General features: G+C 48.0%; 1 protein-coding gene across 2 annotated transcripts in view; it reads left to right on the top strand.

Annotated features, from left to right (window-relative positions):
* The window catches only part of Oasl (2'-5'-oligoadenylate synthetase like), a 19,897-nt gene extending 7,767 nt beyond the window's left edge, over positions 1–12,130 (top strand). The window contains exons 4-6 of one of the 2 annotated variants that reach the window (XM_036172473.1): positions 7,979–8,220; positions 9,135–9,282; positions 11,211–12,130. In XM_036172473.1, the coding sequence (XP_036028366.1) occupies positions 7,979–8,220; positions 9,135–9,282; positions 11,211–11,711 (891 nt within the window). In that variant the 3' untranslated portion in view covers positions 11,712–12,130. Of the gene's footprint in view, positions 1–7,978; positions 8,221–9,134; positions 9,283–11,210 lie in introns of those variants that run through there. The other variant, XM_036172472.1, reaches the window with a different exon arrangement.
* The last annotated feature ends 550 nt before the right edge of the window (positions 12,131–12,680 follow it).

Raw genomic sequence — 12,680 nt, 5'->3', positions numbered from 1 at the left:
GTGCATGCTCGGCCACACATGTCACACCTTTCCTCACCGAGGCTCAGGAGCCATCAAAGGAGACACAAGTCAGGGAGGATCTCAGTAAATCAGCGTCTTTTGGACACAACAGGACCACTGCCTCGTGAACTCACAGTGGCTGTGGCTGCCTGCCCAAGACCTGTACAAGATCAAGCACAGCAGAGGGATGAGAGGCTCAGGAGCCCCCACTCTTTGCTGAAGAGCCAATGACAGCTGATGCCTGCTAGGGGAAGGAGTCTGTTTTCCTTTTCCTTTTTTTTTTTTTTTTTAAGATTATTTATTTTGTATACAGAGTTCTGTCTGCATGTGTCCCGGCAGGCCAGAAGAGGGCACCAGGTCGCATTACAGATGGTTGTGAGCCACCATGTGGGTGCTGGGAATTGAACTCAGGACCTCTGGAAGAGCAGCCAGTGCTCTTAACCACTGAGCCATCTCTCCAGCTCCGAGTTTGTTTTCTTTAAGGGTGTGGCCTTAAAGACTCGTGCTCCAGTGAATGGTCCCACACCTGTGCATATATAGGAAACACTAATTGGACTCAGTGGGTTATTAAAAATAAAGATGGCAGAGGGGGAATGGGGGCTTGATCTGGGAGATATTAAGGATTTAAGGTATTAAGTTATTAAGGAATATGTTCAAAATACATCATATGCATGTATGAAATTCTCAAAAAAATTCATAAGAATATGTGGTTTTTTAAAAAGAATGAGCTAGGTACTATCAAATATTAGAAGCACCAGACTTTTTTAAGATTTATTTATGTATCTGAGTGCTCTATTTGCATGTGTGAGAATTGAACTCAGGGCCTCTGCAAGAGCAGCCAGTGCTCTTAACCACTGGGCCGTCTCTCCAGCCCAGAAGCATGAGACTTAATAATTGACATAATAAAAATGTGATGCTTTCCATCGAGATGAACCAGTTTGCAAGTTTACGTCGAAATACACCGTGAGCAGGAGAAGGGGCTGTTGGCGTTCCTGGTCTCTCTTCCCCTTGCCCAACTTCCTCTTCAACACTTCCATGTTACTTCCAGGAAGGCAGAAAGATTGATTTTGTTTGTGATTTCAGAGGTGTTAGTCTGTCATAACAAGGCAGACATGGAACAGCCCACACCAAGGGTTCTCAACCTGTGTGTCATGACACCTTTGGGGTCATATGTCATATATCCTGCATATCAGATATTTATATTATGATTCATAACAGCAGCAAAATTACAGTTATAAAGTAGCAACACGATAATTATATGGTTGGGGGTCACCACACCATGAGGAACTGTACTAAAGGGTCACAGCATTAGGAAGGTTGAGAACCACAGGCAAACAGGAAACAGTTGAGTAGTCACAGGAAGGGGTCAGGGCCAGGTAATACGCAAGGATGTGTCCCAATGATCCATTTCCTCCAAGCAGACCCCACCTTCTGCAGGTCCACGGCCTCCCAAGAGTCACCTCAAACTTCGAATCCGTTAGCCAATTAAGCTAGTGATCAGGCCAGAGCTCTCGTGATTAACTGCCTCTAGAAACTCCCTCACATATTCACCCAGACATGGGCTTTAGCGATCTCCTTGGGGATTCCCAATCCAATCAAGTTGGCGATCCCAGTTCACCCTCCTCATCTGATGGACACTCCCACCTCCCCTGCGAAACTGCAGCCACTTTGTCACCAGCAACCTCTTGGGTCCCTCTCAGACCTGTTTCTTTTTGTCTGTTTTGCTTTGGTTTGTTTTTATTGTTGTTTTGGGTTTGGTTTTTGGGGTTTGTTTGGGGTTTTTTTGTTTTTTTGTTTTTGTTTTTGTTTTTGTTTTGTTTGTTTTGGTTTTTTCGAGACAGGGTTTCTCTGTGTAGCTTTGTACCTTTCCTGGATCTTGCTCTGTAGCCCAGGCTGGCCTCAAACTCACAGAGATCCGCCTGTCTCTGCCTCTCAAGTGATGGGATTAAAGGCGTGTGCCACCACCGCCTGGCTGGTTTTGGTTTTTCGAGACTGGGTTCCTCTGTGTATCCCTGGCTGCCCTGAAACTCAATCTGCAGACCAGGCTGGCCTCGAACTCAAGAGACCTGTGTTTCATAAGCATGCAGAGTGGAAGATTTTTAAGCTAATTTTGTCCCCACCTCTTTGGACACTCCATCTAGGACAGCATACATTTCTTTGCCTCTCCCATCACTTAAATTTTGTGTGATTTATCTTTCCTCAAGGCACCAGGGACCGTCTGTGTGACAAGGAGACCAAATGTGGTCTTCACACGGAGCTTTCCCCCCTCTTCATTCACCGGACACCTCCAAGTCTTCACCCAGAGACTCACTTCTAGACTTCCATCATACCCACACTTCCTCCTCTTTCTAACGTGGCCCAAGGCCCACACCTAAGATGGGGCAGTCACCCGTGTTTTCTCCTATCCTACCTCATGTCCCTGCTTCCTCCTAAAGAGACTTAGAACCAAGCTCCCTTTCCTACCTCCCCCGTGTCCAATCATCCCCCCCCACCCCCCCATCCCCACACACCCCTTTTGTAGCCTCTACTGACCTGGAACTCACTGTGTCAACCAGGCTAGTTTCAAGCTCACAGAGATCCACCTGCCTCTGCCCCCCTAGTGCTGGGATCAAAGGCACGTGCCACCACCAGCTAGCCCACCACTGTGTCCTACTTGGACGGCCACACGGGTCCAGACCTTACATCTACTCTTGCATTTCTGCCGTCCATCCTCAGGACAGAAGGTGACAGAGCGATTGTCCTAGAGTCTAAACTCACTGCACAATGTGCTTCTGACTCACCCCTGCCTTCGGGGCAGAGTCAGGACATATTCACCTGGCATGTGACCCAGTGGGCCACTTCCTCTTTCTCAAACAATATTATCACTCGGCTTCCAGAACATTCTTTTCTTCACCCCCCAGCATTTCCTTATTCTTCTTTGCTGAACTCTTGGGTCTCCCCAGACTGAATCCTGTAACTGCTTCAGAGCTCAGGACTCCATTCACTCTTCTCCACCCGAGCCTCATGGCTCTAGCTCTGTGTTAGGGGCATCTTTTTTTAAAATATTTCGTTCTATTAATATTGTGTGTAATGCACATGTGAGTGCCTATACACACATTCAAGTTATTAATTAAACAAAGCATGTCTTTTAAAATATTAGTCAGAGCTGGGCAGTGGTGGCGCACACCTTTAATCCCAGCACACGGGAGGCAGAGGCAGAGGCAGGGGGATCTCTGTGAGTTCCAGGCCAGCCTGGGATACAGAGTGAGTGCCAGGACAGTCATGGTTACAGAGAAACCCTGTTTTCAAAAACCAAAAGAGAAAAAAAAAAAAATTAGTCAGCCCATATAGCCATCCTCTGCTCAGAACTCTCCAACGGTTCCTCATTTCTTTCAGAATAAAGCAAAAGTCACGATAGTCTTCAAGAGGCTGCAGCGTTTGCCTCCCACTCTTTATGACTCAGCTCTTATTCCCTTTCAACTCCCCACCGTGATCATTCCGTTCTAGGCACCCTGACATTCCTCAGACCCAACAAGCACATTGCCACCACAGGGCCTTTGCACATGCCACAAAGGATCTCCTCTGACTGCCGTACATAAGGCTCACTCTGCATTGCCTTCTTGTCTTTGTTCAAGCCCTCCTCAAGTGAGCCCTCCCTGATTATATAGACCAAGCACTTATCTCTCTGTCTCTGTCTCTCTCTCTCTCTCTCTCTCTCTCTCACACACACACACACACACACACACACACACACACGCGCGCGCGCACGCACACTGCCTATTGGCCCCCTTCTGTTTTATTATTCTGCTTACTTCTTGTTGACCTTTTACTCACTCTAATTTTACTTGTTAATACAGCTCATTGTCTTTCTAACCACTGGTAAGTAAGTTCTCTGGGGACAGGGATCTTGTGCCTGGAGCATAGTAAGTGCTCAGTAAATGTTCGCTGGATGAACGAACACAGGAAAGTGGGGAATAGGAGAGTGAGCACCACCGTGCTCTCCCACCCAGATGTGTCCCCTCCTCGGCGAATGCCCAGGTCTGTTCACCCTCTGAGGCCCTGACAGCTCCCACTTCTCAGCCTCTGTGCACTCCCTCCTTTCCAACTGACTTCTAGTTTGTCTGTGTTTGCTTGTTGTTCTGTGGGACTGAGCCTAGGGATTCACACCCTCTTCAAACCCCTCTGCCCCCGAGCTACCAAGCTCCCTCTGACTCTAGTCTTTAAGACTCTTGGTAAACGGGTGTTTGCTGGCACTGCCTGCAACCCTCAACAAATTCTTCCCCCTGGCTTCCTCCCAGGGAGCCCCTGGCAGCCGAGAAAGCATCACATCCTGGACTCTAGGAATCTCCCTTCCTGCTCGTTTGCTCCGTTGCTCAGAGAGCCCTGTGGGGCCGAAGCTTTTCTTAGCTTGTCTGTCTAGTGCCGTGTCCGTGAGCCACTTAATGAATGCTTTGTAAGAAAACAAAAATCCTTGACCATGTATTCTCTCTGCTCGGTAGTCTTATGTTTCAGCAGCACAAATTTATGAGGTGGCTCTCATTACTAAACCCAGCTAGTACATTAAGAATGTGAGGGTCTGGGTCAGCAAGATGGCTCAGCAATTAAAGCTGCTTGCTGCAGGCTATATAGCAGGGGGACCCTGGGATGACTGTAGCTTATAATAAATAAGTTTCGGTTTTACTCAATTACTGGGCAAGCCTCAATGAAACATTTCACTATTAGGATAAGTATTTATACTGTATCAAGCTGATAATAGAAAAATAAAATAAAATGGGAAAAGAAAAAAAAGAAGAAATTAAAAATAAAATAAAATGGCAGAGTAGAAAGAAAGGAAGGAAGGAAGGAAGGAAGGGAAAGAAAGAAAGAAAGAAAGAAAGAAAGAAAGAAAGAAAAAAAGAAAGAAAGAAAGAAAGAAAGAAAGAAAGAAAGCTGCTTGCTGCCAAGCCTGATGATACGTGTTCGATTCCTGGAACCCATATGGTGGAAGCAGAGAACTGGCCCCTGTAGGTTGCCCTCTGACCCCTACATTTGCACCAAGGCACTCACCCCCCCCAAAAAAAACCCACCCAAATAAACTATATAATTTAAATTTTAAGGTTCTTTTAAATAACAAAGTAGGAAGGTCCACACGGCCAAGCCTCTGGTGACTTCAGTGTCTTTTCGATTCCAGTCCTCACTCTTGACCACAACCGTGAGTCGGTCCTTTCTCTTTCCAAACCTCAGTTTCCATATGATGGGTGGGGGCAACTGGCCTGAGTCATCGAGACAAGGTGTCCCCAGAAGGTCAAACTTGAGCCAATTTCAGTTTACACACATCACAAAAGGGAAACTCCGTGTGTAGAGAATCGAAACCTAGGCACAAAGGTTGGCAGGATGCCAGCCTTGTTAAGGCGGCCCCGACCTGCTTGTTAAGGAGGTCCCAGCCTCTCATCCCCCAGCACATCTCCCATGACAATACATCTCCAAGAAGAGGCCCCCCAGCGAGCCTGTCACTCCCACATTCCTCTCTTTTCCCATCCTTTCCACCACAGGGTGTTAGAGGTCAGCTGGAAAAGAACCACCTTAAAAAAAAAGGAGGTGTGTTCGGGAAGTTGGGTGGGTGCTTGGCTATATAACCCTGCAGCAGTGGGCCATCAGCACGGACATGGCCCTGGCCCAGGAGCTGTACAGCTTCCCAGCCTCCAAGCTGGACTCCTTTGTGGCTCAGTGGCTGCAGCCAACCAGAGAATGGAAAGAGGAGGTCCTGGACACTGTGAGGACAGTGGAACAGTTCCTGAGGCAGGAGAATTTCCAGGGAGAACGCGGGCTGCCCCGGGATGTGCGGGTGCTGAAGGTGGTCAAGGTAAGACTGGACCTCTCCATTCCTAAGCAGGATAAGCAAAACCCAGCTGCCAGGGGTCCCCTTAACTCACAGACCCTAGTTCACACTTCTGACATCTCGGGACACCCCAGCTAGCTGTCTACAGCCCACTGCCTTCAGCAGAATGAACCAGTAAAACGCTAATAGACCACCTTTGGGGAGTGTGGTAGCCTAGCCTTTAATGTTCCATCATGGCGGCTTACATTCTGTGAGGTAGATACAATTCTTTCCCCACTTTACAGCCGAACAGAGGTGTAATGCGAGGCCTCTCGTTGGATCCTGACAAATAAAATACAGTAAAATGCAGTTTGGGGAGTCTGACATGGGGGCCCACTCCTGCGATCCCAACACTTGGGAGGTGGAAGCAAGAGAACCATGGGTTGGGAAGCAGCCTAGGTTACAAGATTCAGATAAGAAAATGTGTGTGTGTGTGTGTGTGTGTGTGTGTGTGTGTGTGTGTGTGTGTGTAGGCACGATTGGTAAATGTTTAAAATTGTGTGCATTTGGGTAAGAAAACAGCTGTTTTGCCAAGTCTAATAGCACCTACTGGGGTTGGGGGCTCTCTTTTTGGGGGACTCACATGCTATGCTGTTTCTGGACAAAGCTCCTTACTGCTTGTTAAGGGGAATAAACGTTCAGTGTGTACGAGACTCTGGGCCTACAAAAGACAGACAGACACAGACGTGACAGGTATCTCGGATGTATGTCCTGCTTTCCTGCTTCCTCTGTGTCTGGCAGGCTGCCTGCCCATGCACTCCCCATCTCCCTCCAGCATCTCTCTGGCATCTCTTTTTCTCCCTCCACCCCACAACCAACCTAAATTCCTCCTCCTACTTATTCTCCCCTGCCTGGAAGTCCGCCTATACCTCCTCCATCACTATTGGCCATTCAGCTTTTTATTAGACCAATCAGGTGCCTTAGGCAGGCAAAGATAAAGGAGCAACACATCTTTACATAATTAAACAAATGCAACACATCTTTACATAGTTAAACAAATGCAACACATCTTTACATAGTTAAACAAATGCAGCACATCTTTACATAGTTAAACAAATGCAGCACATCTTTGCATAGTTAAATGTTCCCCAACACTGGGACATTTGCAGACTTTACAGTCTCCTTTGTCTAACATCTGCTTCTGGGGTTTGTGAATGTTAAGCCCAACACATTGATGGCAAGGAGAGGAAAGATTCTTTGAAATCCATTCTTACTATTCTGCTTCTCGGTGATGGTCGCCTCTGAGTGTCCTGGTCATCGCTGAATGAACTGGCCTTGGTAAATGTGACATCTGGAAAGAACCCAGTATATGTCAGCATAACCAGGTGTGCAGAGTTATCTAAAGGAGGGATCAGAAACAGCCCCACCATGAATGGTGCACTCATGGTAGTGGATGTGTGTGTGTGTGTAGGGGGGTCTTCTTGTAAAGTAAACAGGTACACTAAGGGGAAAGTGAGGCACGATGGCACATACCTGTAACCCCAGCACTTGGGAGACCGAAGCAAAAAGGATAGCCTGGACTATATAGTGAGCTCCAGGCCAGCCTGGGCTACATAGTGAGATCCTGTCTCAAAAACAACTACACAGGAGCTAGGGAGATGACTCAGCCGTTAAGGGCAGGCACTACTCTTCCAGAGTACCCAAGTTCAGTTCTCAGGGTCAAGATCAGGCAGCTCCCAACTGCCTGTATCCCCAGCTCTAGAGGATCTGGTCTATGCCTCTGGCTTCCATGGGTACCCATACTCACATGTTCATACACATACGTGCATACACACACACACACACACACACACACGCACGCACGCACGCACGCACGCACGCATGCATACATATACACACACTCATGCATGCACATACACACGAAGAAGAAGGAGAAGGAGAAGGAGAAGAAGAAGAAGAGATTCAAAGATAAATTATATTCCCCTAAATTTGAATTCAGATACAATTTGAATTCTACGAACCTAGGCCCTTAACCCTAAAATGTGACAGCCAGGCCTAGAAAGGGAAAGCAACTTGGCCAAAGTCACACAGCCAGTAGTTAGAAGAACTAAGGTTAGACTTTAGACTTTCTGCCCCTGGGCCTGACGCCCTCCTTATATTTAATCTTTACATCCCTCTCCATCTCTCCCCCTCTCTCTGCAGTACGTGAGAGACAAGTGCCCCCGAGCCAACCTGCCCCCTCTCTATGCCCTGGAACTACTAACTGTCTATGCATGGGAAGCAGGCACCCAGGAGGATGCTAACTTCAGGCTGGATGAAGGGCTCGCCACTGTGATGGAGTTGCTCCAGGATCACGAACTCATCTGCATCTACTGGACCAAGTACTACACGCTGCAGAACCCAGTCATCGAGGACTGTGTCAGAAAACAGCTCAAAAGAGAAAGGTACTGGGCCACTGCTGGACACAAAGTCCCTCAGAAAAGGCAAAAAGGGGAAATATGAAGTCTTATGACTTGACTTTATTAAGTATGCGCTGAGGCTGCCTTTGGGACAGCATGGGCTGCTCCCTGATCGTCTCAGTCAGATAGTGGGGGATGCTTGGAGCAGAAGGCATGGAGCTCAAGGTGTCCAGTTCACCCCAGGAGCCTGCTTTCACATTCTATCCCAGAGACAAAGTCACCACTCCTAAGCCCCAATCTCCAGGAACACAAAGTGTAGTTCTTACTTATGGACATGGAGTCTACCTCAGGCAGTCTCCCAAGGGGCCCATGAAGGCCATCTGACTGCACTCAAGCCAGTAATGTTTAGTCATTCAGTGTTTGCCTACAGGAGAGACACATCTTAGAGGCAGCCAGAGCTTTTCCTGCTGAGGTGGGAGAATTAGAACAGCTAAGAACCTTCTCTATTAACCATGACACCTTAAGGTCTAGGTCTCATTCCTTCGCCTCTAAAGCAGGGATAGCAATAATAGTAAGGATACTCTCTCTAGAACCGTTGAGAGAATTAAAGCAGGTTCACTCAGGTTCTGGTCCAGTGCTTCAAAAGCAATCGGGGTCACTGTTGATGATGATGGTGTCACTGTTATCAAAGGCCATTCACCAAATTTGGCCTCAAACTTGTGCGGCCTGTCATGACTTTGAGAGGTCTCCCATGCCAGAGTGGACATCTCATACTGCTCCAGGATGCATCCAGCAGCCTCATCCTCTCCAAAATCTCGTCATCTTCATGCCTTTGCTCTCCTGTGATAGTTTAAGGCCCTCTTGACTGACAGTTCTGGGGGATGGTAGCTGAGAAGTGTCTCCCCAGACAGTAGCCTTCAAACTGGAAAGATCCTGGGCATCCTCTCTTTATGTTGCAGACCCATCATCTTGGACCCAGCAGACCCCACCCACAATGTGGCGGAAGGGTACAGATGGGACATAGTTGCTCAGCGGGCCAACCAGTGTCTGAAACAGGACTGTTGCTATGACAACAGAGACACCCCCATCCCCAGCTGGACTGTGAAGGTAATGGCTCTTTCCAGGACTGTTAGTGGCCTGACAATCCAAACACTACACCTGCATAGTGTCGGTTCGCCCAGTTAGGTGCCTGTGGAGCACAGCACTTCAGAAGCAGGAAGCCTGTGATACCCCCCTGCAGCCAGCTATGAACTTTGACTTTTCTAAGCCTTGGGATCCCAACTTTTACATCCTTACACTCTTCCCCTACTGGAATATCAGGTTCATGTTCCTGATCACTGCTTGCGTATTCTGAATACAGCTAGGTCAAGTCACTCAGCCGTTAGGTGCCAACATTGGACTTGGGGTTGGGAGAGAGGGAGGAGGAACTGTGGAAGGTACAGAAATGGGGCATGACCTTGTCCTCGAGGAATGCATACAGCACCATTGCAGCAAACCAGAGTAAGTTTACACGAACCTGCGAGACAGATTACCAAAGAGATGAGACTCTCGGGAAATGAGAAGTGCTAAGCAACACTGCACGATGCTACATCTCCGACACAGGCAAAGCGCATAATCATTAGTATTTACAGTTTGCAAAGTGTTTGTCTAGAGGCTGTCTCCACTGAACTTCACAGGCAATTCTAGAAACAGGTCGAATATTATCACTATCTTTATTGTTTGTTACTGTAAGGACTATTGTTTCCATTTTTCAGAAGGGCAAGCTGAGGCTCCGGAGGGCGTAAGTCAATAAATCAAGGTCATAGTGGTAATAGACAGCAAAGCTAGGTCCAATTAGGTCTCTAATGAGGCTCTGGAAACAGACAGTAAACACTAGCTAGAATCACCAGGCAAGATTCCCTGCAGGAACTTCAAGCTGGAGTGACCCCAAAGCACCCGACGAGGATATAAATGCCAATGAGAAGGCTCTGTGGGTAAAGGGGCTTGCTGCTAAAGCCTGAGGACCTGAGTTCCATCCCTGGTGCCTACATGGTAGAAGGAACAGAATTGACTCCTAAAAGTTGTCTGTCCTCCACATGCACACTGTCACACAGACACAGACTCTCTCTCTCTCTCTCTCTCTCTCTCTCTCTCTCTCTCTCTCTCACTCACACACACACACACACACACACACACACACACACTACACACACACATACACACACACTCACACTGTCTGTCTGTTTGTCTGTCTATCTATCTATCTATCTATCTCCCTCTCCAAGATACTCCAGGTTGAAGAGAAAAGAACAGGAGATGGGGATGAGCAGCGTATGTGTGAGAACAAGAGGCTGCAGATGGCAGGAACTAGAGCAGAGACTCTAGAGTAAGGTGCAGGCAGGAAATGAGGGGCTACAGCCAAGTAAACCAGAGGATAGGACGGAAAGGTATGCCTCTGGGTGTTTTTTTTATGAAACCAGGACTACGTAGCCCTGACTGTCCTGGAGCTCGCTCTATAGACCAAACTAAGCCTCAAATTCACAGAGATCCACCCACCTCTGCCTCCTGAGTGCGCCACCACACCCAGCCTGTGCCTCTGAGATTTTTGAAGCCAGGCTTCACTGTGTATCCTAGGATGCCCTCAAGCTCCCAATCCCCTGTTCTGACACATATATGTCACCCCCAGCTGGGCTGGGGGATTTTTTTTTTCTTGAAAACTTTACAACACTAGGCTTAGAGTCCTTCAAAACCCTGCTGTGCCATGCAGTGAATACTGAGCTCTATGTGGGCACAATCATTGTGTCTACCAAGTGGGAGGAGAGCCAACCTCATGGGGCTGAAAATGTACTCATGGGAGATGCCCAGTAAGAGCCTACAAGTGATTGGCACTCCCCAAACATTTGCTGCTGCAGCTGCTGCTGCTGCTGCTGCTGCTGATCATGATCATGATCATTACAGTGATGAGGAAGCTGTTTTTGCTATGATGAATCTGGGAAGGGAATGTATAGGTCATCAGACAGAAATGTGAGCCTAACCCTGCTTCCCCTCTCTTGCAGAGAGCACCAGATATCCAGGTGACAGTGGAGCAGTGGGGTCACTCCGATTTAATCCTCTGGGTGAACCCTTATGAACCCATAAAGAAACTTAAAGAGAAAATCCGACGGAGCCGGGGCTACTCGGGCCTGCAGCGCCTGTCCTTTCAAGAGCCCGGTGGCGCCCGGCAGCTCCTCAGGAGCCATTGTTCATTTGCCTACTACGGAATCTTCTCCCACATCCACATCTGCCTGCTGGACACCATCTCCCCCGAGATCCAGGTCTTTGTGAAAAACCCAGATGGTCGGAGCCACGCCTACGCCATCCACCCCCTTGACTTCGTCCTGAGCCTGAAGCAGCAGATTGAAGACCGGCAGGGCTTTCAAAGCCAGGAGCAGCAGCTGGAGTTCCAGGGCCACGTCTTGCAGGACTGGCTTGACTTTAAATCCTATGACATCCAAGACAGTGTCACCCTCACTCTGTCCAGGAAGAGAGAGGGGGAAGCTTTATTTGCACCCAGCTAGTTTACTCTGTAAACGTCTCTGCATTTTTGATCACTGTCTTATCCTAGACTCAGCCTTATTGCCCCTCCTTCCGGTTCTCTGCTGGCATGGTCCGAGTCTTCAGCACCCTGCCAGGAGGAACCAGAAGGGATGTGAGAAGTCACATGCAACCAGACACTAGCCAGACACTCTATGTGGCAATGGAATTCTGCAGTCACTGCAGAAACCCTCATGGCTGCACTACCAGGACTTGGTCAGTAAATGGCAGTTTCACTAATAAACTCTTAACTTGTTCAGAGGAAGCCAAATTCACCTCCCAACCAGTTACACTGACCCGGCTTCAGGATGTCTTATCTCCAACTTGCCTACACCAGAAACCTCCATCCGGGCATATCTGAAGCTTCCCCTGCCCCCCACCCTCCTTCTGCCGGCCTCTGACTATCAAAGGCAGGGTAGGGCATCGGGTTCCTTTCGAATTGAGAATAAACAGCCTTTGTTTCTTCACGCTTTAGCGGTTTTCATTCATTTCCACAGAGGCCTCTCTCTCAGCTCTGGGGACTGACAGATATAGAGAAACTGAGATGAAAAGAGACAAAACCTGGGAGGTTGAAGACAAGACAAGGTTTTTAAAATTCCTCCTGGGCATGGTAGCAGGTCTTTAATGCCTTTAATCCTTGGTGGAACAGAGGCAGGTAGATCTCTGTGAGTTGGAGGCCAGCCTCGTCTACGTTGTGAGTTCTAGACCAGCCAGGACTACGTCATGAGACCCTGACTCTAAGTTTTCTGCCTGTGACTCCTAAAGCCCACACATAAATAGTAAATAATAGTTTAGAGAGAAAGGGAAAAAACCTCATTTTTATTGCCAAAGGATATTGTAATTGGGTTTATGTCAAATAACCTATCAAAAGCTCCCTTTTGACCTGTTTTCTGGTGGATTTACCACAGTTTCAAGTCTACTTCATAGCTGGTTTTCAAAAACCTCTGAATAAT

Source organism: Onychomys torridus, chromosome 22 (genome assembly GCF_903995425.1).
Source record: "Onychomys torridus chromosome 22, mOncTor1.1, whole genome shotgun sequence".
NCBI classification, from domain to species: domain Eukaryota; kingdom Metazoa; phylum Chordata; class Mammalia; order Rodentia; family Cricetidae; genus Onychomys; species Onychomys torridus.
This window is presented reverse-complemented; position numbering and strand designations above follow the sequence as displayed.